This window comes from Muscardinus avellanarius, assembly GCF_963383645.1.
Source record: "Muscardinus avellanarius genome assembly, chromosome: 4".
In the NCBI taxonomy this organism is placed as follows: Eukaryota; Metazoa; Chordata; class Mammalia; order Rodentia; family Gliridae; genus Muscardinus; species Muscardinus avellanarius.
The window spans coordinates 19,494,018-19,517,246 of NC_137789.1; the positions used below are offsets into that span (position 1 = coordinate 19,494,018).

The window sequence follows — 23,229 nt, forward strand, 5'->3', positions numbered from 1 at the left end:
TTATGAATACAATGTAGAATAATTACATCAACCTAATTAATATATCAGCCACCACAAATGCTTAGAAGTTTCTGCTAACTCAGTAGACTATGTAAATTCAAAAATATTGTAGAAAAAACTGGATATTCTAAAGTCATTTATTTGTTTATGACTGATGCTCAGATGTCCCATGTTAATGTCTAGGGGACACTATCATTTTTTTCCAGAAATTCTATCAGAGTATATGTATGTTTTTGTTTGCATTTATATCATCCCTGTTATATACACGTTATTTCTGTATATACATATATATGCTTATCATTTATTGCATATACAGTTGCAAGAGAGCAAGAGTAAAATTTTATCAAGATTTATTTTTTTGAGGATGGATATTTTGAAGTTTCTGTATTTGGGCTATTATGAATAACAATTTCTGTAATTAACATGGACCACAGGTATCTCTTTGGCCTGTTAATATCATTTTCTTTGGATTTATTCTTACATTTCTAGGTGATATGGTGATTATCTTTTAATTTTTTTGAGAAATTTTCATATTATTTTTCACAGTAGCTATAGTACTTTGTCTCTCACTAACTGTGTGTGCAAATAACCACCTAATAGATATAAGCTAATATATCATTATGGATTTGATTTTAATTTCTCTGATGATTAGTAATATTGAGCATTTTCAAGTATTGATAAAGAAGTAAAATATGTTGATGTGTATTATATGTTATATATAAATACATATTTTATATGTAAACTTGTATAAAAACTATTATTCAGCCATAAAAAGAAGGAAATCCTTCTATTTGTGACAATATAAATGATCCTGGAGCACATTTTTCTATGTCAAATAAGCCTGACATAAAAATGCAAATACTGTACGATGTAACATATTTGGAATCTAAAATTGTTGTACTTACAGAATCAAAAATTGTAGTGTAGGAGTGATGACACATGTCTGTGATCCCAGTATGTGGGAGGCTGAAACAGAAGGATCACGGGCTTGAAGCCATCCTCAGCAATATTGTGACACTCTCAGCATCTTAGTGAGACCTTGTTTCCAAATAAAAATAGAAAAATAGGTTTGGGGGTATAGCTTGCAGGTAGAAGCACAACATATATACATACAAATATGCAGAATAATGTTCACTAGGTGTTACGGGCAATGGGAAATTATTGGTTAAAAGATACAAACATAGTTGTGATGAACAGGTTCAAGGTACAATATGTATGATATGGATATGTTAATTAATTTTGAATAATTAATGGATGTGTTAGTGAACATGAAGATGGATATGTTAAATAATTTGTTTAAAGTATTAGTTATATAACCACCATGCTATATATCTCAAATCTATACAATATTTGTCAATATCTTTTTTTTTTGTAGTACTGGAGATGGAACCCAGGGGCATTCTACCTCTGAGTAACACCCCCAACCCTATTTTTTTTATTTTTTATTTTTTGAAACTATGTCTTACTGAGTTGCGAAGAGCCTCGCTAAGTAGCTAAGGTGGCTGTGAACCACAATTCTCCTGTCTCAGCCTCTCAAATGCTGGGATTATAAGTATGCAGCACCACTCCTGGCCTGTCAATATCTTTTAAAAAAATTGTTTCCTGAGAGCTGAGCAGAATATATGACATTGCATATTAACTGTGATTTCTATAAATGGCATAAATTCAATAACCTTTCCAGGGACATATCTTCTTTGCAATTTCTGCCATTATGAATAAAACATGTTGCCCTCACTGCAGTGAAAATAATCCAACTTATTTTATAGCACTTTTATCAAGAGAATAGGGAAAGTAAACTTTGTATTTTCAAAATTAAAATTTGAATAATTTCCTAGTTTTCTAATTTAGAAAAACATTTTATAATCAGATAATTCAAGATTTTTTAAAATTGTCATTTCTAACATGGATCATCTATTATTCTACAGTTGTGCCTTCACATGTAAACCATGGCCTTTGAGGAACTGCTACAACATGTTGGTGACAGAGGGAAATTTCAGGTTTTGAATACTATTCTTGTCATATCCTTATTTATCCTATCATGTTCTAATGAGTTCATAGATAATTTTACAGCAGCCATCCCTGATCACCACTGCTCTGTCTCCCTACTTGACAATCTCAAAGCTAAAGCCAACATCACCCTAAACCTGACAGCTGAAGGGCTGCTGAGGGTCTGCATCCCAATGAGCTCAAACCAGAAACCTGAACAATGCCGTCGGTTCCGCCAGACCCAGTGGCAGTTCTTAGATTCCAATGTGTCAGCCATCAATAACACTGAGCTGGAGACAGAACCATGCTTGGATGGGTGGACTTATGACCAAAGTGTTTTCACTTCTACCATCATTACCGAGGTAATACATCAAGAGTGGGTGACAGAAAGTGAATGGAGAATAAATCTATGACAGTGTCACGAGGTATAAGATACAGTATGGAGCTTGCCTAAAATATTCAAGACTAAGGAAAAGGGATGAGATGGTCACACAAGATGTGTGTGTGTGTGTGTGTGTGTGTGTGTGAATGTGTGTGTGTGTTGTCTGTGTGTGTTTGCAAATATGTACATATGATTTTTCTAAATAGATTTTATTTCAAAATCAAGACTACATAGCATTATCTCTTTGACATATACTTTATTGCTCTGTTTTTATGTTTACAAAAGGAACAGGGACCACCTTTTTCATTTATTTAAGAAAAGAATAAAAATCACCTTGTAACAAAGCTTTTGAGTGAATATGTTGAAGATTTTATGCATTAAAATTAAAAGTGAATTCTAAAGACTTAGATGGTCTAGGTTAAAATCTGAGATCTCGTACAGTTTAGTAACTTTCTGTTTTGATTTACTAATGTTTTAAGTTTTGTATTTTGTTTTTAAATGACAATCCCAAGTTCTTTTCATTAAAAACAATTTTCTACATAATGTAGAAACTTCCAGAGTTGTAAATAGAACATGAAAAATATGTATAAAATAGTTAAAAAATTGATAGTCACATAAGTTTTTAACAAATGCTAAATATTAATGTTCTACTATTCTGTTTTACATATTTTAAAATTGTGCTTGGAACACAGTTGGTATTGTACCTTATATGCAATGTATAACCAAATCTCTCTTCAATACATGTGAGATTAAGAAAAAACAGACTGAGATGTTAAGTCTCTCTGCTATGATCACATGTCTAATAAATGATATAGAAAGAATGTATTCATTTCTTGGTCATGTTAAACTTTTCCTTACTCCAAATATATACTAAGATCCCTACAGTGTACAATTTAATTACTATTAAGTATTACAATAAAATAATTGGAGGCTCCTAATGAGTTGAAAAGAAATATTTCTAAAAATAAAAAAGAAATAAAGAGAAATTTGCTCCATGAAATGTGCCTGAGATAAACACTTTCAAAACACTAACTTCACAGAATCTCAATACATATAATTACATACATTTTAGAATTTCTTAATTTTTACTTTAAAAAAGTATCGCAAACTGGGAACAATGATACACACGTGTAATTTCAGTACTTGAGAGTAAGGGATTTTAACAAAAACTATGGGCATAAACTTGGGAAATGTGTGATTTGTTTGTCTGGTTTTCATTGTCATCCACTGTTCTAGTTCTGCATCTCTTTTTAACTATTGTGATGATGAATCAAGAAAATGTCCCAAGTTCTATCTTAAATTATCCTGTACATTTTTATACATTTTGACATTGACAACTAATAGGAAAGCTATATAGTTGAAATTCTATTAAAGCAATTATTCCCATAGTGTTTTTGAGTAGAGTTTTAAAATAAATAATTTTTATGTTCATGTGTTTTTATAAACTTTTGCATTAACTTGGAGAAATGTTCTTAAAAATATTCCTTTATGTTTTGACAGACATGTTTATTATAGATGGAACCCTATTTATTATGTTTGGTGTTCACCTATCATCATATTCTATATTAATTTTATACTTATATGCATCATATATATATTAGTTTTAAAGTTTAGCTTGGTGATATTTAGCATACATTTAAATGTGTAGGTATCAATATTAAATGTTTGAGAAGAAGTTATGAAAGGAACCTTCCTAGACAACTCTTTCAACCAACTTGTTCTCTAAAGGGTGAAGAAATGGGGAAGTGTTGAGGGGAGATTTTTGTCCATTGGCACAGAGTGAACCAGAAGACTTCGTCTTTTCTCTACAGCTGTTCTTTGGTTAGGTTTGTTCATTTCTCAGAAGACAGGAGCTTGCATTTAAAAAAGGCTAGAAGAACATGGTTCAACTTTGGGACATTGGTCATTGATTTAACAAATACCAAGTACTCACTCATGATCTGAGAGGACTTTTGCACTCAGAACCCAGAGTAATGAAATGGTTCTATCCAATGGAGCGCTCCACATCTACCCTCGAATACATCATCATCATTTGATTAGCAACTTGCTCAAAATGTGTTTCACCTCATCTGCCACCAATTCTGCTCTGTTGCTCAAGCTTTAAACCAGAGAGTCATATTAAGATACCTTACTCTTTCATGATCACAGTGAGTCAGTTACAGAGTTTTGCTTGCTTTTCATTCTGAATTTCATAAAAAAGTTCGATTTCTTCCTCATATATGCAACCAGCTAATTGTCCAATACCATCTTCTTTCTTCTAGACTTCCCTGGCAGTCTCTTAATTTCCTCAACCCTGACATAGTAAACCTTTAATAAATCTAAATCCATTAATTTTTCTTTCTTAAAGCTCTTTAATAGATTTCTGCAGCTCTTAGAAAAAATATAAAACATCTTTAACTTTGCTTAATTACCCTTCTCATGTCATTTTCATCCCTTAATTTTATTCTATTATTTTATACTGGAGATTTAACCCAGGAACATTATACCTCTGAACTACACCCTCAGACAGTTTTATTTTTTATTTTGAAATAGGATCTTGCTAGGTTTCTGAGAATCTCTCTACATTGTTGAGGCTGTTCTTGAACCCACAGTCGTCCTGTCTCAGCCTGATCATGTGCTGGAATCACAGGCATGTGATAGCACCTTCACCACTTCCCTTTTTCCACTCCCTTTTGAGTACAGGCAAGCTTAGCCACACATCTACAATTATCATTATTATGGAATCTCCTTTTTTTTTATCTCCTTGGCATATATTTTTCTTATGAAAGAAATAATCTACAATTATCATTATTATGGAATCTCCTTTTTTTATCTCCTTGGCATATATTTTTCTTATGAAAGAAACCCTCATAACCTACCTCCATTTATTGCTAATTCAGGTCTCTAAGAGAGCTTTTCTTACTACAAAACTTTATTCATCTTTGGTATGTCTTTCTTTGCATTTCATATTCCTTTCTAGCATTTACTACACTTTGTATAACAGTACAACATTCATAATTAATTTAATTGAGTTATAGAAAGTGGAAATTGTTTTTTATGACACAGTTTGCCTAGCTTTTGAGGTTTTGTTTTTAAAAATATCCCCTTTTGGCACCTGGGGAATTAATCTAAGGGCTACTCCTGAGCTACATCCCCAGCCCTTTTTATTTTTTGTTTTGAGAGTCTCATTAAGTAGTTGGGAGTATGGCTAAATTGCTGAGGCTGATCTCGAGCCTATGATCCTCCTGTCTCAGCTTCCTAAATACTGTGATTACAGGCATGTGCCACCATGCCCAGTGTAGGGTTCAAATTTTAATCAGAAAATATTTAAGAGTCTATGAAACTGTTCTGTCTGTTTTGCAATTGAGTCATTTTTATTTTGTTTCCTCTCTGTGGGTGTGTTCTCCGTGAATTAGTTTGCCTTTTTATCCTTTTTTATTCTTTCATTTGTGAGACATTGTGGTTCGAGAAGTCCTGCTCAACATTGAGCCACAGAGATGGAGAGTGTGAGAGGCTGTGCCACTCCCCATATAATGAATGCTTCTGATTAATACTATCCTTTGACCAGGGGACAATAAATACTCAGTTTCATCATTGTCTCTTAAGTTTATCAGGCACTGTTACTCTAACCTCCTACTTTAATTACATCTTTTATTTTATTTTGTTTTTCATCATTGAACAGTTCTGACAAACTTGACTTCTTAGTCCTTTTTCAAAGATTTATTCATGTTATTTAAAACTTTCATAAATTTTTTCTGTCACTTGAGGTTCACACAGACATCCACAATGATGGTTTTTGATCTTATCCATGTTAGTATCTGTTCTGCCATGATACAATGCCCTTGGGATCCTGTCCTCAGTGTCATCTGTAAAAGAAGCTGTCTTCAGGGAATGTAATTCTGTTAGGCTTTTAAGGATTCCAATGCATTTTCTGTTGAACATCAACTCCACCATGGAATCTAGGTTAGGATAGATAGGGTTGTCAATAATTTGTTGGAAATGCAGTTTTTCTAACTGTATTATTCTCTTGTTCTCTCTCTCTCTCTCTCTCCCAATTATCTATATATCCCTAATACCCTCCAGCCCATTGGTTTGTTAGCTTGTGTGTTTGTTTAAATTGTGCATGGTAGGAAACCACACTTACATTACCTTTCCTTAATAGACTTCTCTAGAAGTCTATTTTTTTTTTACAGGTTTCTATTTTTATTTGAGCACCAGAGTTCTCCGGTCAAGTGCAGTTTTTTTCATGAAATTAATTTTTTTCCATATTTTATTTTATTTATATGTGGAACATACTGAAAATGGTGTACATTTAAATTGTGCTTCATGCCCTTCCCCCTCCATTTCACTTCCCCCCAATAGAGAGTGTCCAGGTTAATCATGTTGTATTTATGTTATTACACATATTCATATGTAGCTCCTCTATTGAACAACCTCAGCTTTATTCCTCTCCTATCCTTAAACTCAAGCTTTGCTGAGATTTCCCCTCCATCATCTGGAGTCCCTCTGGTATTACCACTACTCCCTACCTTGGACATATTAGATAAAACATATGTCCCTTCTCTTTCTGTTCTTGACTTATCTCACTTAACATAATGTTCTCTAGTTTCTTCCATCTTCTTGCAAATGCTATTATTTTATTTTTCTTTATAGCTGAATAGAATTCCATTGTGTGTATTTCCCATAAGTTTGCAATCCACTCATCTGTTGATGGAGATCTAGGTTGGTTCCATATTTTGGCTATTACAAATTATGCTGCTATGAACATGGGCATGCATATGTTAATGTAGTTCTCTGATTTCAAGCCCTTTGGAAAGATACCCAGGAGTGGTATAGCCAGATCAAATGGTGGATCTATTCCCAGTTTTCTAAGGAATCTCCACACTGATCTCTATAGTGGCTGAACTACTTTGCACTCCCAACAACAGTGTAAAAGAGTTCCTCTTTCCCACATCCTTGCCAGCAATTGTTGTTTTTTTGATTTCTTTATGCTTGCCACTCTGATTGGGGATAGATAGAATCTCAGAGTAGTTTTGATTTGCATCTCCCTGATGGCTAGTGAAGTTGAACATCTTTTCATGTATCTATTGGCCATTTGAATCTCTTCTTTTGTGAAGTGTCTATTCATCATATTGTAGATCAAGATTCTGAACTCCCCTTCTTGCATTTCTTGTAGGTCAGTATTTGTGATTTCTGTTGTCTCTTCATTATTACTGGTTCTCGTGTTTTCAAGGTTCTCTGTCCTGTTTTCTGATGTCTACCCATTGTTTGTGAGTATTATGTCTAATCCAATCTAAGTATTAGGAATTTAGAGGTGTCTGTAGGTCAGCAGTACCTTTTCCAATGGTGAGGGTTGGGTAATGGGGGAGGAGTCAGGGTGATGGGTACAGGAGTTGGGTTAGGTAGAGGATGCATTTAGGTTGAGTAAGAATTTAAGTATAATAAGGTAATATCTTGTTGAGAATGAGACAGAGTTAAATTGTAGGACTCTTGTAGTTAGTAGAGTATTTAAGTATGGAGATATAATATACTTTGAATATTAAATAAGGAGATATAGTATGGGAAAAAGTTTTGAGGGAAGAGAGTAGATAGGCTAGAGTGGGGAATTTTGTAAGAGGGATGGGGGAAAGAGCGAACAAACACAAATAAAGTATCAATACAAGATACAGATGCTAACTATTATATAATCAAAGAAAAAAAACAACTGAAAAAGGAAAAAGAAAAATAGAAAAAAGAGTAAGAAAGAGGAAAAAGAAGAAAAGAATAAAATAAAATAGAAAGAACTAGCGACTGTGTGAGATCAGAAAACAATGCAGACTATCAAACATATATAAAAAACCCAAACAAAAGGAAAAGAAAGAATGGTAAAAAAAAGAACCAAAAACAAACAAACAAAAAGAACTAAAAGAAAAACAAACAAACACCAGTCCTACTAATTTACAAATATGGGGTTGGGTCCATATAATATCTGAATATCTAATTGCTGTGGTATTTTTCTGGGGTATAATCCAATGTCTCTTCATTTGCTCTGTAGTCTATGGTCTGCTTCTTAAGCCACTCTTTGGGAGTTAGGACCCCTTTCTTGCCTTTGACAGCTTTGGGTTCAGGTGTCAGGGTATCTGTTGTCACTGTTAATAAATTCTGTACAAGTCCTGGGTTCTGTGTATTTCCAGCCTGTATTCAGCGCCTCTGCACTCTCCACCCTGGACTCAGGTCTGTGCTTCCCTAACACAGGGGTGGAGGGTGTGGAGGGTGTCCAAAGTAGTCTTGGAATCTCCCCATGAGGCCCTGTGCAGGTATTGCCCCTTGAGGATTTTTCTTGAGTCTCTGGAAATTCTAACTGGGCTAGTCCATGGGGTCCCAAGGTGCACTCTGGGGAAAGGGTTGCTGTAGGGACCCAAGGCACACACAATTACTGCCAGAGTGCTGCTGGATCCCACTGAACAGACTGGGTGCATGGCTATAGCTGGTCCTGGGGTGTGGGTGGGCACAGACACTTAGCGCCGGTGGAGGGCTTGAGCAGGGTGCAGAGGGATGGCGCTCGACCTGGAGCATGGGCTGGGCACTCTGGCCCTAAGTCTCAGGGCATGGGGCGGGTGCATACACCTTTTGGTGGGTCTCTGGGCAGTGGGTGGATGCAGATAGCTAGTGCTAGGTCTGGGGGTGCAGGCCAGGCACAGAGGCTAACACTGGTCTCAGACTCAGGCAGGGAGCACGAGGGTAGCAGTAGGTCCCAGGGCATAGGCCTGGCATACACGGCTAGTGCTGGACCCAGGCCATGGGCTGGGGGCCCAAGGTTAGTGCCTGGTCCAGTGGCGCAGGTGGGACGCACAGAGCTAGTGTTGTCCTGGGGAGTGGACAGGGCCCGTGAGGTTAGCGCTGGGGCTCAGGGAGAGCGTGGGGGCTAGGTGTACAAGATGAGCGCTGGGTCTAGGGGTGTGAGTGGCAGAGACAACTAGCTCAGGTCCTGGGGCACGGGCAGGGTACACGAGGATAGCTCTGGGACCCGGGATGGGGGACAGGTGCCCAAGGCTAGTGCGGGACCTGGGATGCATGCTAAGGCCCGCAGCTTCTCTGAAAGCACTCAGATACCTGGCTTCCTTGATCCAGGTGTCTGGAGGACTCACTGTGCTGCTGTGGTCCCGCCTTTGGTGAACATATGGGGCTGCTTAAGATGTTGGAGCTCTATGTCTGTTTTCAAACTCTTGTGTTATTTTGCCACATTGGTGTCAGTCAAATCCAGGGATTATGGTTTGGGCTGGCAACCCGCATTGGCACCAGCAGCCCTGCTATGTCTGCAGCAGATCCGATGCTCGAACTTTTTTCTTTTTTGCAGTGGATCTCATAGTTCAGGGTTTCAGGATTCCTTCCGCTGAGGTTCCTGGATCTGTTTTGGTTCCTGAGATATATTTATTTTGTTGGTTAATAAGCTGCCTTCTCGGTAGTTGAACTTTATTTCAGCCACTGAGAAATGCTGTGTCCTGCAGTCGCCATTTTTAGACTATACATTTTAATGAAGTTTTTTTGTTACCAAGTCCTTTTGATCTCTTAGATTTTCAAAAAATATCTGTTTCCTCCTGGTTATACAAATAAAAATAATTTTATTTTAGATTATGGCTTTTGTTGTATATTTTAACTACAAACTTAAAACTCATAGTTAAGATTTCAACAGCAGAAACTTTTGCTACTCCCTGAATGGTGAAGAAAGGATAACTTGCACTACAAGCTAATTAATAATAAACTTTCAAACCAAATTGTTATATTGGTGCACTTTTATTGTACATATTATAATCCTGTTTTTTCATTGAGATTCTACTCTCTATAACAATGTTAATATTGATAGACATGTTTATTATAGATGGAACCCTGGTAGGTTTGGTAGTACTGGCAAGCTCCTGTCAATAATAAAAAGTAATTTTCATACTCTTTTTTAACAATACCAAACAATGTACTTTTTAGTTCTGTTTATGGCTATTTCTTGATTGCCATCCTAATATATTTAATCTGTACTATTTTCTATTTAATATTTTTTCAGTGGGACTTAGTATGTGACTCCCAGTCATTCAAATACTTTGCACAGGCCATATCCTTTTCAGGGAATTTGGTGGGTATTGCTGTCAATGGCATCATTTCTGACAGGTAAGTTTTTCTTCTGAACAAAAACCATCTATAAATATACACATATTTTTAAAGATTCTGCACATGTTTTAAGAATTATGCACATTAAAGTTATCTAAGTATCCAGAAGTCAGAAGTTAGTGATAAGGTGGATACAGAAGAAGGAAATAAGAAATTTGGAAGAATGAATTCAGTCATCTGGCTTCCAATAGGAGAGACTGCCAATCACCAATAAAAAAATCAAAATTTCCCAGGGAGGAGGCAGGTGTAAAAAAAGAAGAAAAGTTTCTTCAAGACGTGGTGAATAAGAAAATATGATTAATTAAATGAGCTCACAAAACATAACCATGAGAGATAAAGTTAACAAGCCAAGTAATTTTATGAACACAGAATCTTCATTTAAGCCTTAAATTTGGTGTTGAGATAATCAGAAATTTGCAATGACCCAAAACACTGTTGGTTTGCATGTTCTATTTTAAAACATATATATTATTTTTACAAAGGTTTCTTTGTGAGCAGATTTTAAGAAATTTTATCAAAGGAAGAGAAAATTGTGGAAATATAGGTAATGATAAGACAATTATTGAGAAGATTACTAAAATACAAGTAGAGAGAAAAGACTAACTAATGGAAGGATCCAGGTTAATAAGGCAGATTTTATTTATTTATTTATTTATTTATTTATTTATTTATTTATTTATTTATGATACTGAGGGTGGAACCCAGGGGCTTTTTTTTTTACCTCCGGGCTATACTCCCAGACGTATTTTATACTTTATTTGGAAACAGGGTCTCACTAAATTGCTGAGAGCCTCACTAAGTATCTGAGGCTGGCTTCGAACCTGTGCAACCCTCCTGTCTCAGCCTCCCAAGCACTGGGATTACAAGCGTGTGGCACTATGCCCAGCCTAATAAGGCAGATTTTAAATAAATTTAAATTAATATTACTAATCTTAGTAAGAAACAAAATAGCTCATTTATTGTATAGGGATATCTATTGATCAAAGAGTAGCATTAAAACTTGGATGGAACTGACTTTAATGTCAACAGCATCAGAATTAAATTACCCAATATTAGTTTTAATCTATCCAAGAGAAACTAATATATAAATAAAAAATAACCTTCAGAGATCATAAATAACATTATAAAGGATATGAATAAGACTTCAGATCTATAAACAAATCAACTGTACATTGTGATAATTTTTGTGATATAAATGAAAAAGGACTAGGATTTATTACTATGAAGCAATAATAATGAGCTCATACTATTTTATATACTTCTGATTTTTTATTATTACTATTTTCTATAAGATAGAGATAAAAAGTCTCAAATATTTACAACTTTCTTTTCCTTTACATGAGTCACAGTGATAATGCTTATAAAAACTTAGGGTGGAGATTGAACTTACAGTTCAATACATTAATATAGTTCTAATATTTAATGAATAAGAAAATAAGATAAATATATCTTAGGGGTTTGAGAAGAGAAAGGATTGCAGTTGGTGAAAAGATTTGCTTCCCCAAGTAGCAATGTGTCCTGCTGCTCTGTGGACAGATATAATGAAGTGTTATCTTGCTAAAAGATAACATTTTAAAATATGCTCAGACATTTAAAGTTTTATAGAGCTTGAAGGGAAGTGTTAAGTCAGTGGTAGAGTGCTTGTCGAACATTCATAAAGCCTTAGGTTTGATCCCCAATACCACACACACATACACACACACTAATAATAAAGTTTTATTTTGTGATTTTTTATTAAATTCCTTTTTAAGCCATATTTTAAAAATCAACATATTAATTTTCATAAAATATTCAACAGTCTTCTTTTTTTTTCTCTCAATATATCTTGCTTATATTTCAGCTGAAAACCAGAATAAATAATAGTTTGAAATTTTGTGCCTTGTTCGGAAAACATATAAGGTGGCCGGGCGTGGTGGCACACGCTTGTAATCCCAGCATTTGGAAGGCTGAGACTGGAGGATTGCAGTTCGTGGACAGCCTCAGCTACTTAGTAAAGCCCTTCACAACTCAGTGAGACCCTGTTTCAAAATAAAGAATAAAAAATTGGGGCAGGGGTTGTAGCTCGGAGGTCAAATGCCTCTGGTTTCCATCCCCAGACCCGCAAAAAAAGAAAAAAAAGAAAAAAGAAAGAAAAAAAAGAAAACATAAAAAGTGTGTTTAAGAAGTGGAATCTGCATGGTTTAATGCTAAGATGTTTATAGAACATAGACATAGGCCATGATGGTTTACTATCTTAAATGTAAAGCTTATTCTGCAGTGCTGAGTGGACTACAATGTTACATGGTTCCATCTATATACTGGTATAAGTTACTTGAAAAACTAGAACGTACAAGCAAAGAGAGTTGTCCTGAAATGTTTTAATGATGGACAGCCATTTGCTATTTTCTTTGTCAACTATTGCTCTCACAGATTTGGGCGGAAGCCATTGATGGTCTCTTGTTGCTTCACCTATGTAATCCTGAGTACCTGCTGCGCCTTTGCCCCCAACTTCTCCATTTACTGCATTGTGAGATTCATGCATGTGCTAGCATGATTGTTATTCACATCAACTTCAGTGTACTTGGTAAGTGTGCCTTGATCTCTTCATATGTTATATTGCATTTTTTCAATCATCTTTCTGAAAAGGTATTAAACGTCTAATTTGTTTTATGTTTCATTTATTTATTTGTTTAGTTTTTGAAGGGATCTCACCAAAATGGCAAGCTATAGCTGCGATAGGTTTGACATTATCTTCAAGTGGTTCCCAAGTATTACTTGCAGGACTAGCTTATATTTTCCGAGATTGGCATATACTCCAATTGGCTATTACCTTGCCTTTCTTCATTCTTTCACTCTTTGTCTGGTATGTGAACTTTGCTATATTTTAAGCCATTTTTTACATAAGTGACTATGATATATAATTTTTGTCTCTACTGAAGAATATTTTGCCATTTACTATGTACTGAAGGCCCTTTCTTATGTGTAATGCTCAGAAAAATGCTTACACACCTAGAGAGTACACTCAATTATAGGAGAATGAGCTCCTTAGGAAACTTTTAATTGAATCAATAAGTGATTTAAATTTTTTATTTTCTATATTATTTTTTTCATTTAGTTGCTGAGATATTTTTCAGATCAACCTACAGAAAAATATTTGTAAATGAGAGCTGGTAGCAGAGTATTGATTTCTGATTAATCTGTTCTTGATTTCTGCTTAAGAAGAAATAAAAGTTTTTCATTCACACAACCCTTATCCTGGTGTTCATAAGCCTTTAATTAATCTTCTCAAGGACAAAATATTGGATATCATTTTAAACTGATAATACAAAATTTTGATAATATTTAAAATTTCCAGGAACAGGAGAAGCTTCATCCTTAAAAAACAACAATCTCATTAGAGTCTCTTATGGAGGTGGTAATAATTTCTAAATTAGTAAGATGAAATAAAGGGAAAAGAGAGAAATTTAGCTTTTTATTCAGGGAATCTTAACTTAGGAATGAAGACAAAACAAGCAAAACATTTTTATTCCTGTTACCAAAGTATAAAGTGTCTGTAAATGAGAGTCTGAGTGTGGGATTAATGTATAATGTGTAGAGTAAGTTAAATCTAGGGATGCTCTTTCTAAATAAAAGGAATTTTATATGCTGGAAAGATTATTGCTTTCCAAAAGAGAACAAAAATTCTTTCTGGACTGGAATGTGATATCTCTTCTAAAATAAACAAATAAATAAACCTCTACCTGACTCCTTTTAAACAGTTGGATCCCAGAGTCAGTTCGCTGGCTCATGGCAATTGGAAGAACAGACCAAGCATTAAAAGAACTCCAGAAAATTGCCCATGTGAACGGAAGGAAAGATGTTGCACAAAGTCTGACTTTTGAGGTAATGGACCCATTGTTATAATTCTTACAAGGGCAACATCACAGAGATGAGCAGAGACTCCAGGGGAATGACTAAGGGGGATTAGAGAAGGGATGGGGAAAGAAGTAATAAAAAATTAAATAGCAGAAATGACTCTATAAATGTCTGCAAAATTGCCAATTCCAAACTCAAAGGCTCGTGGGGTGAGGGTAATCGATGGGGAACCTGGTAAGGAGGGCAAAAAGAGTTCTGTGCATACGTTTTCCTGATACTCTCTATCCAAATATGATGTAAAATTATAGTGCACACAATAAAAAAAAACAGTTCTACAATCCTTTTGGTTGACTTTTATGTTTTTGCTCTTCTAAGTATAGAATCATATCATCTGGGAATAGAGATAATTTCAGTTATTTGCAGATTTGTATTCCTTCAGTTTCCTTCTCTTGCCCTATTGCTACAAAGATTTGTACATTCTACATCACTTGAAATAAGTTCTATTACATATAAGTAATGTGTATTTAAACATTTGTTTAAATATTGATTTTTTTAATTGAAATAGCTTCATGGGTTGTTTGATACTTTGTATATCATCCATGCCAAAGTGGTTTTTATGATATATTCATTTGTGGTTTGCTTTCATAGAAGAAAAATAGCATGGGGAGTTGATGAAAGAATTTTGAAATCTAAGATCTCTTTGTTGATTCTAAATATTACCATTTTTTTGGTGTGTGTGTGTGTGTGTGTGTGTGTGTGTGTGTTAAGATTTTAAGATCAAAAATGAAGGAAGAATTGAATACAACCAGAAACCATTTCAGAATAAGAGATGTCATTGTTAGTTCTGCAATGCGCAGAATAATTCTTTTGGAATTCATTATATGGTAAGAAATTTATCTTCATCTTTAAACACATATTAAACAATTTTTTCATTGTTCTTAGATATTTGGGGAATGACAGGTTTATGGGGCAATTCCTTTCCCTTATTCAAAAAACCAAAAAAAAAAAAGAGAAAATATAAAGTAGGAAAGAATCTAGTAATTCATATGGAATCAAGTCTTGAGGAAAGGTCTCAAAAGGGCTATATAAACATCAGAATAAAAAGGCAGATGAACCTGAGTAAAGTACCATAAGGAGGAGAAAGCTGGTTTTCAGGTGAGTTAATCAATTTTAATAATACTAGAGGGTACTATATTAGTAAGGTTAAGAGCATAATATTTTGGGTTACATAGACACAAGTCTATGTAACCCAAAAATTCCATTTCAAGTTTTGCCAAAAGCTAACATTAAACCCTTATTTTTTTGGTCTCTAGTTTTTTAAAATGTACAGTTTAAATTTTTTTTTGGGGGGTATAGTACTGGAGGTGGAACCCAAGGACTTTTCTACCTCTGGGCTATACTCCCAGACCTATTTTATACTTTATTAGGAAACAGGGTCTCACTAAGCTGCTGAGAGCCTCACTAAGTAGCTGAGGTTGGCTTCAGACCTGCACGATCCTCCTGTCTCAGCCTCCCAAGCCCTGGGATTACAAGCATGCATCACAACACCTGTCTTAAATGTACAATTTTTAAAATGTAATATTATATAGTTACATGAGAAAACTTGGATAAAACAATAGAGAAGTGATTAAAAATTTCTACAAAAAATAAAAGTTAAAATTTATAGCTTGCTTATATGATATTTCTAGGCCAATTCTGAAGATGAGAAAAATGAGAAAGACATAAATTATATGGCACAGAGATGGTTACTGTGAACACTTTGGCTGGATCTGCCAAGCTGTAGACAAACTCTATGATTTTCATATATGAAAAACAAGCACTAAAAATGTCTGTTTTCTCCAAAACTTATTATTTAACAAATATATACAGAGTGTGAAAAATCCCTTCATGGGCTATGTATTTATTTTTAATTAATTAACTAGTTAATTAATTAATTTAGTGGTGCTAGGACTAAATCCAGGGGCATTCTACCTCTGAGTTACACCCCAGCCTGATTTTTAATTCTTTATTTTTGAAACAAGGCCTACCTTGTAGAAGGTCTCATTAAGTAGCTGAGGCTGGCCACAAACCTGAATCTTCCTGTATCAGCTTTCCAAGCATGTGCTACCACGCTTACAAGCATGTGCTACCACACCTGGCTCTGCATGGGCTATTTTAGGTTTTCCACTATCTGAATAAGGTAAATAGGTCAAAATGGCCTGGGTCAATATGACATTATTCCAAATAGTTAAAAAAAACAGATGAATGGATTGCAAAATTATTGGAAATACATACAATGGAATTCTACTTAGCTATAAAGAAGAACAAAATCATGTCATTCACAAGAAGATGGAAAGACCTGGAGAACATTATGTTAAGTGAGAGGAGCCAAGCATAGAAAGAGAAGGGATATATGTTTTCTCTAATATGCCAAAACTAGAGAGTATTAGAGATACCAGGATTCCAAATAATGGAGGGGAAATCTCAGCAAAGCTAGAATGGAAGGATAGGAAAGGAAGAAGTCTGAGGTTGATTAATGGAGAAGCTACGTTTGAATATATGTAAAAGTATGAATGTAGCATGTTTAACCTGGACACTCATTGTTGGGGGGAAAGAGGAAGTGTGAGGGAGAGGGCACCAAGCACAGTCTGAATGTATGCCATTTTCAATATGATCCACATAAAAATAAAAAAATAATTGTACTCGAAAAAGCCAAATATAAAAGGAAAATTATTCCAAAATATTTTTAATTACCCATCATTTTCTGGTGATATTTAAGGAAACAAACTATGGTTCACTATAAACTCTATGCAACTAGAGAGATAGTTACCTCTTATTTTTGCAATAGCCCTTTTACGCATCTGGAATATGTATACACACACACACACATACACATACATACATAATACGATTATACTAAGTACTTATATTACTGACATTTTGTCCCATTATTTATATTTTTAATATTTTCTAAATAAATTTTATTATATTATAAATTCTTTAATTTCATCATATACTTTGGAATATTTTGGCCTTAATCACATGACTGAAGGAAATAGAGATCTTTCTCTTTCTTATACACACACACAACAAGTGTCTGTTCATTACTGAATTTATTGAATGCACTTTCTCTTCTAGGTTTTTAACAATATTCAGCTCTTATGGACTCATACTGGATATTCAGAATTTGGGGAAAAACATGTTTCTGAGCCTTTTTCTACTAGGAATAGCAGAATTTCCCTGCAAAATTATTGCATTTTTTATAATAAAACATGTCAATCGTCGCCCTTCAGCAGCTTTTTCACTATTTTTGTTTGGAAGCTCTTTTATGGTCTCCATATTTGTGTCCAAAGGTAAGATATTTTCAGTTCAGGTTTCTATTTTCATAATATCAGCATGGCTATATTTTAGAGTATGTATGTAAGTAAAATAAGGCTAAAGTCGTGAGATATGGTTAAGTCTATATGGGAGGCAATCAGGGACTAAAGAAGGGCCATGTTCTTAAAAATACAAAATATGGTACACACTCAAGAATATTCTGGAGATAAAGTCCCAAATCTTGGCAATTTACTGGACATAAAGAATGGAAAATAGCAAGCCAGACAAGATAATTTTGATGTTTATAACAAAGGTACCTAGGAAGAGATTGCATTTTAAAATGGTGAGAAGGGTAGTATTTTGGAAAACATTACAAGAGTTGATAGTTTTTTATCATTATTTGTATCTACCAACCCTTTCAGTAAGTGGTTATCATGCATAAAAGCTTTTTTGTACATTTCATGTTCTTTCTTTGTTCTGCTCTCTATTATTAGGGAGTCTGATCCCAATTCCTCCTTTTCATGCTGTTTTACTATTTTTCTTATATCTGATTTGGCCAATGGAAGCCAAAGCCTTGAGCTTGGAGACAGATGATATATGGTGGCCAACATAATTTCCCCCAGTCCTTTGATTTAGGTGTGTAAAGAGGGATTGCTGAGTCTCTAAAAACAGTTACAGGTATTTTTCATAACTCATATTCTAGAAGAATTGAACTTTCAGGCTTCTAATTTTTTCTGAATTGTCTTTGTTCCTGTCTTTCTTCCACTATCTTTTCTGCTTAAGGGTTATAGTATTTGTAAACCCTTGATATCTTTTACTTTGTTTTTTATTTTCTCCTTCCTTCCTTCCTTCCTTCCTTCCTTCCTTCCTTCCTTCCTTTTCTTCCTTTCCTCTCTTCTTTCTTTCTTTCTTTCTTTCTTTCTTTCTTTCTTTCTTTCTCTCTCTCTCTCTCTTTCTTTCTTCTTTCTTTCTTTCTTTCTTTCTTTCTTTCTTTCTTTCTTTCTTTCTTTCTTTCTTTTTTTTCAGTACTGGGGATGAAACCCAGGGGCATTGCTCCTCTGAGCTACACCCCCAGCTCTATTTTTTAAAATGGTGAGAAGGGTAGTATTTTGGAAAACATTACAAGAGTTGATAGTTTTTAATCATTATTTGTATCTAACAACCCTTTCAGTAAGTGGTTATCATGCATAAAAGCCTAACTAGGAAAAGAAATTGTTTCTCATACTCAAGATGAAGGAAAATACAGATTTGATTTCTAAGCATATTATATTTAATGATTTTTAATGACATTTTGCTTCTTTTCTCTACTTTGTTTTGATAAGGTTTCTATAAAACTTGATTAGTGTTTTATATTCATCATAGTGTGTTTGAAGCTGGTAAAAATACCTCCAATTGCATTTAAAAGTCCAATAATTTATTCATTTCCATGTACTTTATGTTATTTAGAGAGAATTTAATTTTTTAGTCTTTTATATTTTATATTTTTTATTTTTTATTTTTTAGTCTTTTTATTTTTTGAAACAGGGTCTTAGTGAGTTGTGAAGAGTTGAGGCTGTTCGTGAACCGCAATCCTCCCGTCTCAGCCTCCTGCATGCTAGGATGACAAGCATGAGCTACCACGTGCCTGGCTGCTTTTGCTTTTATTATCACTAGTACCTATTTAGCTTCTCATTTCCTTCAGTCCCAGTTTTAATTATTTTAAATTATATTTCCTGTTTTGCAAATACCTAACATACTATCACTTTGCTGAATTAGGCATTATTTAAGTAAATTTTGATTTCATATACTTGACTAGTGATAAATATTTAGGAAATAACTGTGAAACAAATGTGTGAAATTAATGTTAGCACAGTTATAATTTTGTCCCTCAAATAATTTTTACAGAGATGTACATTCTGCGACTTAGCATTTTTCTGTTGGGGAAAGTATTCTTATCAGTCTTTGTATCCATAAATTTTGTCTTTATCAATGAACTTTCGCCAACAATAATCAGGTAAGAAAAGTCACTAAAAATGATTCATCTTAAGAATCTTTGTTAAATACTGCTAGAAATATTTGTAAATTTAAATAAGTAAATAAAATTCATTTAGAAAGGTATACCATTTTCCCAACTTCCTCTTTATTACCATATATTCCAAACTCCAAGTCATGTAGAGATTTCAGGGTAGAGTCTAAGATCATCATCCTTTCCAACTTTTGAGCTTATTTTATAACATTTTCATGGCACAATGAATAGCTTTGTGGTAATTAGAGAAAAGGTGTACCTTGTTGATGATACATTCAACTGCAAATACAAAATTTTGTGCAATTTTAAATTGGCAATAGTCTAATTCTGTGGCTAGTATTACACATAAGCATAAACTATAGATATGTGTCTAACATGAGTAGAACTTCATGTTCAAGACTACCTTTCCTTTACAGAAATTTAAACATTTTTATTTATGTGTCAGGTCCACCACACATTTTAGTATTCCACTGCTAGAGCATTCTCAATCATTGACAAAAGGTACTTTCTAATAAATTTTGATCTTTAGAAGAATATCTTAAAACATTTTCATAATACATTTAAGATATAATGGCACAATTTTAGACTACATGGCAAAGAAAATATGGAAAAAAGCTATTTTTGCTTATTGCTTTTAAAAGCATATTTAACAATTTTGCTTGTTAAATTATTTATTTACTTGAGGTAGACTTTTTGTTTAATTTTTCATTAATATGCTAATGCAGTTAAGCATGGAAAACTCTTCTATTACTGTTATCTAACATTACATTCTTTTTGAAAACTCTTTATTATCAATAACCACTTTATTTTTTGTGCATCAAAAAAAGAAAAATTCTTCAGAGATATATTTTTAAACATCTTAGGGAATCTATTCACTTAGAAAAAAGGACATAGCATGTTTTCTCTTATTTTTATGAAGTCTTTATAAAATTTCTAGCATATGTGCTATTATTCAACATATAAAAGATTGTGATTAGCACAAATTATTTGGTTTGCATGAAAAATTTACTTTTTAAAAAGTTTAGTGTGGTATGAATGACATGATAAACTGTATATATTTAATACAAACAGCTTTATGAGTTTGGAGAGAGCATATTTTCATAAAACTGCTATCATCATGAAGACCATAAGCCTTTCTGTCACATTCCAAAGTTTCCTCTGGCCTTTTTGTTATGATTTCTTTCAAAAAGATACATAACATAAAACAACCCGTCAGCAAATTTTAAGTATGAAATGTGGCATTGTTAGTTATAGGTACTGTGCTGTGAAGTAGATATGTATAACTTATTAACCTTGAATAATTGAAACTTTCTTCCCTTAACCTATCACTTCCTTATTATCCACTCTCTGCAGCCTGGTATTCTCCTGAGTGTGCACTTTAGTGACCTTGTGTCTGGTCTTGTCCAATTTCCTTAACTTTTAAAGGATCAATTTTATTGTTTATAAAATAAGAGCCATACTATATACTCTTTGTTATAATGGAGACTATTGTTGAAATAATATGAAAAATTATATGTGAAATGTCTACTTCATATAGTTTTCTATAGAGAAATGAAATGTCAAGATAACTTGAATGGATTAAAATAGTTGAGAGAATTCCTTTATTTTAAAAATTATTTCCTGTAATATTGCCCTTCAGAATTCTCAATTTTCATAAGAAAATTTTTATCAGTCAGATATTATTGAATCCCAATTTTTTTTACAGTTTTCACATTGAAATTTACAATGCATAATCATTTATATTGTATAGGGCTAACAGATTTAGTTGAGAAAAGAGAAAGGAAAAAGAAAAGTAAAGAAAGAAAGGGAGGGAAGGGAAGTAGAGAGAGAACTTATTGGACAATTAGTTAAATTTTAATTTTAGATTGGTCACATTTTAAAACAAATGAAAAATTAAGTAAGCCAATATTTTATGACAACTGCTTTTGCTAAATAATGATTTATTTATTTGAAACTCAAGTTTAATTTGCTGGGGCTGAGATGTAGCTCAGTGGCAAAGTGCCTGCTTTGCAGGTGTGGCGCTCTGGGTTTGATCCCCAGTTCCAAAAAAGACAAAAAAAAGAGCCCCTTAAAAAATAAGCTAAGATCAAGTTTAATTTGATATCTTGTATTTTACCAAAGTAATTCCAATATTACAATAGTAACCTTTGAATTATTAATGCATGTGTTCTTTTGTTTACAGATGAAAATATGAAAATCATATACAAATTAGATAGTCTCTGTAAAACAAGAAGATAACTTTAAGCTCTTTACAGAGTGACTAAAAGTATATCTAAAATGGAAATAGTGCTTTATATGGGATCTTTTAGGAAGTATTTAGAATATATATAAATGGCATTAGTGGTAGTACAGGAGAAAAATTCTACTTTGGCTGAGAGGTCTAAGAAAGCTGTATTGAGAAATACTGCACGGGAACTATATAAAAATCTAAATAAAGAACTAAACTCACAGATTTAAACATTTTATATATTTATTTATTTAGTGTCTATTATATTAAAATTGACATACAATCAGACTGTGCTAGGTACTCTCTCCCTGCTCACTTCCCCTTTCTTCCTCCCAACAATGAGTGTCCAGGTTAAACATGCTACATTCATACTGTTACACATATTTGGATGGAGCTCCTCCATTTATCAACCTCAGCCTTCTTTGTCTCCTACTTTTCCATTTCAGTTTTGCTGAGGTTTGCCCTCCATTATGTGGAGTCCCTCTGGTATCCCTAATACTCCCTAGTTTGGGCATATTAGAGAAAACATATGTCCCTTCTCTTTCTGTGCTTGGCTGATCTCAATTAACATAATGTTTTCTGAGTTTTTCCAACTTCTTGCGAACGACATGATTTTGTTCTTCTTTATAGCTGAATGGAATTCCATTGAGTGTATTTGCCATAATTTTGGAATCCTAGGTTGGTTTCATATTTTGGCTATTAATAATTGTGCTGCTCTGATTCAAACATTTTGAGAAAATGTTTTCTATTTTTTGAAGGTCAACTGTAAACAGCATTAATTTTTTGGCTTTAAAAATAGGAGCTGTATGTTCTGCTCTTACATTTGTAACTAGAAGATATTTTGTGCATCTCCCAGCTATTCTCTATGGGAGCTTTCCCATAGCAGCATCAATATGTGTCTACTTTTTGCCAGAGACCTTTAATCTTCCATTGATTGATACTATGAAGGACTTGGAGAAAAGGTAAGCTCTTTTATCATTCATTTGGAAGAAGCTATGCTGTATAATTATAACATGATTTAACAGAATACTGATGACTGGTATGTGTTAAAATTTCATACAGCTAAATTATAAGGCACTCTGGTTAGTTTTGCTAATTTCCTGTGCAGTGGTATATGGAGACATTTTGTAAGAGATATACTTTAACTTTCATTTACAATAGTGATATATTTTAAAGTAAATATAAAATGTTTATAGTTTTAGTCTATAGTTTTTAGTTTGTAGTCTGTAGTTTTAGCAGTATCTATTTTTACTTTTTCTCTTTCTTTTCAATCAGTGTATTGTAGCCAGGCATGGTGGTGCATGCTTGTAATCCCAGCAATTGTGAGGCAGAGACAGGAGGATTGTGGTTTGAGGATAGCCTCAGAAACTTAGTGAGGTC

At 33.8% G+C, this 23,229-nt stretch overlaps 1 protein-coding gene across 1 annotated transcript; it reads left to right on the plus strand.

The window, feature by feature from the left end:
- Positions 1-1,946: 1,946 nt before the first annotated feature.
- Positions 1,947-22,815, plus strand: LOC308262265 (solute carrier family 22 member 22-like; the record flags this gene model as incomplete). Its single annotated transcript, XM_080694724.1, has 7 exons — positions 1,947-2,348; positions 10,383-10,486; positions 12,896-13,003; positions 13,224-13,328; positions 14,224-14,347; positions 17,438-17,652; positions 22,608-22,815. 7 exons carry the CDS (start codon positions 1,947-1,949, stop codon positions 22,813-22,815), a joined length of 1,266 nt encoding a protein of 421 aa, XP_080550850.1.
- Between the last annotated feature and the right edge of the window lie 414 nt (positions 22,816-23,229).